Source organism: Haplochromis burtoni, unplaced genomic scaffold, assembly GCF_018398535.1.
Source record: "Haplochromis burtoni strain Fernald_Lab_line unplaced genomic scaffold, NCSU_Asbu1 Contig_648, whole genome shotgun sequence".
Classification (NCBI taxonomy): domain Eukaryota; kingdom Metazoa; phylum Chordata; class Actinopteri; order Cichliformes; family Cichlidae; genus Haplochromis; species Haplochromis burtoni.
Window position 1 is genome coordinate 79,734 of NW_024583009.1, and position 5,533 is coordinate 85,266.

The 5,533-nt window shown below is 41.8% G+C and overlaps 1 protein-coding gene across 1 annotated transcript in view; it reads left to right on the forward strand.

The window, feature by feature from the left end:
• The window catches only part of LOC102307210 (adenylate cyclase type 2), a gene marked incomplete in the record, with an annotated part of 25,986 nt that overhangs the window by 18,403 nt on the left and 2,050 nt on the right, over positions 1 to 5,533 (forward strand). The window contains 6 exon segments of the mRNA XM_014329958.2: positions 1,435 to 1,519; positions 1,629 to 1,787; positions 3,038 to 3,184; positions 3,301 to 3,408; positions 3,602 to 3,716; positions 3,949 to 4,073. Coding sequence (XP_014185444.1) covers positions 1,435 to 1,519; positions 1,629 to 1,787; positions 3,038 to 3,184; positions 3,301 to 3,408; positions 3,602 to 3,716; positions 3,949 to 4,073 — 739 coding nt within the window.

Here is a 5,533-nt window from a genome sequence, read left to right on the forward strand (position 1 = left end):
GGGGTGGTGGTTAGTATTTTTAAATGTTGGCAACCAAATTTAAGCTGTAAATGTGATTTTAAAGACAGAACTTTTCCTCTTATGTTAAACTTTTCATGATAAATAAAGCTGCAACTAATATCTACATGTGTTTTCATGTGTCTTTTTAAAAAGCCAAAAATGAAAGAAAAGTGTAACAGTATTTTACTAACACCCCCCAGCCCCACCACCACCACCACCCTCCCCTCCACAATAAGAATAGTCTAAGCAGACAAGCCCAGACCTCCCTCAACCCCCAGGCTGCCTCCTCTAGTCTCAGTTTATCTAGTGTGACACCCTGGTGTTCTCAAGCTGGCTGACAGATGTAATCTACAAACAAAACACTTCATCTAGGAAGCATCCCAGTCAAATACCTGAACCACCTCAACTGCCTCCTTTTATGTGGAGTATTGGGTCTACTCTGAGCCCCTGAGCTCCTAACTCTGGGGCTACGTCCACACTCGCCCGGATAGATTTGAGTTGTGCGTCCACATTGAAACAACTGAAAACGTTTACGTTCCAGTACAGCGCATGCGCAAAAGCGAGTGAGAATTAAAGAGTTTGAAAAGCTATCCGGAGCATGTACAAACTGATGTTAATCTTTTTTAGGGCTGTCAAAATTGAGAGCAATCAAAACAACTGCTGTATAATGCCCTCCGCTATCTTTGTTTAATTGGTCACATGACGGCATCACATGACTAAAATGCGTCATCGTTTTAGAAAGTTTCCATTTTCGAGTGTCCGCACTGCGACGGGACAGCTCCGTTTTCAAATGTATGTGTTTTCGTGAGCGTTTTCGAAATGCTCGATGTCAATGTGGACGGGAGGCCAAAACTGAGAGAGAACGATGCGTTTTCAAATGAAAACCCATTAGTGTGGACGTAGCCTAAGTCCTCCACCCTTTTCCAGTTGAGAAGCATGACCTTTTTGGAAAAAAAAAAGGTAAACACATCACCAGGATTTTGGTTTATAAATGATCGGACACAAATCAGCCGCTCCACTTTAGAGGTGTGCTGCTAATCTTTAATAGTTGGGGTCTTAATTATCCACTTCAGCTTTAAGCTATTTGTTTTAGAACAGCACTGAATGTGGACGAGCCTCCACAGGAAGTAAAAGTGTGCAGGGAGAGGGTGTAGGAGATGAGGTGGAACTGGGCCATAGTGTGCTTTGCCAAGCCAAAGTGTTGGATTTCCTACTCTTTGTCTACCTCTGAGAGTCCAGATTGTGAATCCTGGTCTGGAGTTTCACATCAGCATTACTTATTCATCGGCTTTCTATAGACTGAGGCTCGCCTGGGGGCGCCGGCCGCATCGGCTGTGTGTGATACAAGACACTGGTCTTTGAACATATGTAATGGAAACATGTTAGAAGCCTGCACGGTTCTACATATAATAACATGCATGGGATTTTCCACAGGCCCGGAGTCCTGAAGGACCCTCAAATCATGTCTGGGATTTGGCTGTCCATCTTTTACATTGTATGCATCATACTGGCCAGACAGGTGAGTGTGTGTGTTTGTGTGTGTCCGTGTGCAAGAAGTTCTTTAACAAAGGAAATGCCGTGCATGTCACATCCGGGTTTAAACCAATGCTTCTTCGCTTCTCTCTCAGGATGAGCTGAGCTGCCGTGTAGATTTCCTGCTGGAGCGCTGCTTCAAGACCGAGAGAGATGAGATGGAGACCATGGAGAACGTCAACAAGCTCCTCCTGCAGAACGTCTTGCCACTCCACGTCGCCTCTTTCTTCGTGGGCAAAAACATCAATAACCAGGTAAGTAAGACATTCCCAAGGTGCACAGCTTCTGTCCTTTATCTGTTCAATACAGATCCAGTTGGAAACAAGCCTGATTTTCATATTTATCTTCCACTGTGTGACATTCTGAGGAATTTAATGAGGAAATATGAAAGTGGGCGTGTAAGGAGGATTTGCAGCACCACATTTTTGTCCTTGGAGCTTTGCATGATTCACAGTTCAAAATAATTCTTATTTATCAAGAACTGCTCGATTGAGGCAAAAATCAGTTATCCTGTTTGATTATTTGGCACAATTGAACATAGATTTAAGGAATATTTTTAACAAACCGGCACGGTGGTACAGTGGTTAGCGATTTAGCCACACAGCAAGAAGGTCCTGGGTTTAAATCCACCATCTGGTCTTTCTATGTGTGGAGCTTGCATGTTTTTCCCTCTGTGTTAGCTCTGTGACAGATTGGTGACTTGTTCAGGATGTACCCTTCCTCTCACCCTGTGGAAGCTTGGATAGGCTTCGGCCACCCACCTGCAGCCCTGAATTGGATAAATGACAGAAGACGGATGGATTGATGGGGAAAAAAAACTTTATTTGAAAGCCAAAAAAGAGAATTTAGGTTTAAATCTAGTCGGTTGCACACCCCTATATTTGTCTTTTATCGGGCTTTGGTGCAGCTCCTCAGTTCATCCTCTATCAAAGACAAGCTGCTTTATCTCTGCCTTTAAGCCAGTTTTCTTCTGATTGGCTGTCCCCTGCAAACAGAAGGTTTGTGAACGATGGGCATTCTTGGCTGAGATGGCCATATTACGGATGTCCACTCTGTTTGACATCATACAGTGAAAGAGTAGGCGCCAATCTCAAAAACAGTGCTTAGAGTGGTTTTAATTCTCATGGCCTTTACTTGTACATACTCTGACCTCGTGTGAATTATTGGTTAACAGCACATATTTGACAGGAAATAAAGGGAAAAAAGTTTCTGCTTCATATATTTTTCTTACTATTTGTACCACCTCAATCATTCAGTCAGCCATATTTGAGAGTAGTTAGTCTGAAAACACTGTGGAGGGAAAAAAAAATCAATGATTTTTGGATGTTGAGTGAGTTGAGTGTTGGCACCAACACGCTAGTTTCCAGTTATGAAACCTTTTTGGAGTTTCACGTGCAAAAAGCAGCAGAACAGGTTTGACTTGGCTCCTGCATGCAAATTGGATGAAAATAGGCTTATGCTGGAATTATTTTTTTAATCATAATTTTATTTTACATCCTTTCAGGACCTGTACAGTCAGTCATATGACTGCGTGTGCGTGATGTTTGCATCGGTGCCTCAGTTCAAGGAGTTTTACAACGAGACGAGCGAAAACAAAGACGGCCTGGAGTGTTTGCGATTCCTCAACGAAATCATATCAGACTTCGATGAGGTATGAGGAAGCTGACGGTGTGAAGTCCTGCTGCTGTCAGCACCAGCCTGCTGGAACGTTTTGTCTTTTCTGCCTCTTTCTCACTCTCTCTTCCTCTTTGTGTCTCTTTCACGCAGCTTCTTTCAAAGCCCAAGTTCTCCTCGGTGGAGAAGATTAAGACCATCGGCAGCACCTACATGGCCGCTGCAGGGCTGACACAGTTGGCTCCGGGGGATGAAAGAAAGGTTGGTGACCCTGAAGTCACAGCTTTAGGTTATTACCTGCAGGTTGCACACAGGATGACTGACATACTCAGGAAAGGAATTTGGATTTGCAAATCCAGGCTTGCAAAGCCGTCTTCTGGTCTACTTTTAAAGTGTAAACAAACTGCACACGCTCCCTCTGACTGAATACTGTGATCTCTGGCTCCCCCTACAGAAATGTGACATGTCCTACAGCCACGTGCGCTCCATGGTGGAGTTCGCCATCGCTTTGATGGCCAAACTAGAAAACATCAACACACACTCTTTTAACAGCTTTAAATTGAGGATTGGTGAGTCTCTGCAGAAGAATAATGCAGATGTTACAGATTATTTATAGTCTGGTTATTTATTGTTCTTTTCAGAGTCAAATCAGAAGTTGCATGATGTCTGTTTATTTTTCATTTTTATAAACAGCTAAATGATTTAAAGAAAGACAACACGGGTGCATGGATGGTGCTGATCTCACCTCCTCAGACAGTCTTGATAACCCTGAAATAACTTCTGTCTGCTGTTCACCTTCAGGGATCAACCACGGCCCAGTGATTGCAGGAGTTATCGGAGCCCATAAACCTCAGTATGATATTTGGGGGAACTCTGTTAACGTGGCCAGCAGGATGGACAGTACAGGAGTACTGGACAAGATCCAGGTCAGTTTTGTTTTTTGGAATATATCCTGAGTCTGTTTCTCTCACCAGTGTTTGATGGATTTGGTGTAACAAGCCTATAATATGATAATAAAATATTGTACGGTGGTTTATTGATGTTTGTAAAGGCATTAATGTATTATTAAAGGACGCCAGTCTGATGAAAGTTTCAATATTGTTCAGTAAGATAAGATAAACTTTATTTACTGACTCTCAAAGGTTAGGAAAGTCGTTTGTTACAGCGGCTACAAATCAAACACGACCTAAAATAGCTTATAGAAGAAGAACAAAATATATGGCTCAATAAAATGACATAAGGACACAATACGACAAAACAAATATTTCAAGGTAAAGTTCTATTAGATAGAAAAAAAATCTAATAAAATTTTAATGGAGACTATTTTTGTTGTGTGTTTTTTAGGGGTATTTTTAGTTTTCTGGTAAGAATGCCACACAACAACACTACAATAAATGTAATGGTTTTCTAGGCCTGCAACTTCTTCCTTTGTCCAGTTTCCTCAGTATTTTAAGGACATCCCGCTCATCAGGCTGAGATATGCCAAGTTTTCAGCCAATAGCTGCCTGTGAATCACCTTGTTGGTCCAAAAACACTATTTCATGTATGTCAAGCTGCCATGTGCTGGTTGTGTGAAGCAGGCAAGAGAGGACTCAAGCGCAGACTCATGGAGGCAAATAATACATTTTTTAAGTTAATAATAATTTATTGCAGAATATCAGACAATGCAAAACTAACTAAAACTGGAATGTACAAGTAACTAAGCAGGCAGGCAGAACACACAGCAGGGAATGAAGGAGACGCAACACTGGACAGAGGGAGACAGAGGCTTAGATACACAGTACAACGACGAGGGAACAGAAAACACATGGGAACACAGCTGAGACAAATTAGACATGACGAGACCAGGGAAGCTAAACTAAGCACACCGAACATGGAACATAAGACCTTCACAATAAAATAGGAAATGAAGGAATGCAAGACTGACACACGAGTTTGACAGAGCGGAGGAACGGCAGACGAGGGGGGACATGACGGGCTGGGGGAAACGTAGAGTGGAACGCAAGAAAAACAAGACACAAGAGGGAATCTAATAATCAAGGAACTAAAAGAGACTACTAGTGAACCAGAACATAAACCATAATACAAAATATTACCAAAACACAAGAGACTCAAAATGTAGGGTCAAATTGACCCAGAACCATGACACAAGCTATGCTATCTTTGGCTTTTTTTCAATAGATTCAACTAAAGAAATTAAAAACAAATTGAGTGTTTTTACAACAGGTTGTTAGTAACAAAGTGGCTAAATTTGGTCCCTTGCTTTTTGTTTGGGAGCCTTTTTTATGCTTGAAGGATTCAAGCATAAAAACAACAAACATTACTCTTAAAAGGCAAAAAGAATGAACTGAAAACGAGTGAAAAAGCAGCCAATGTCCAAAGAAAA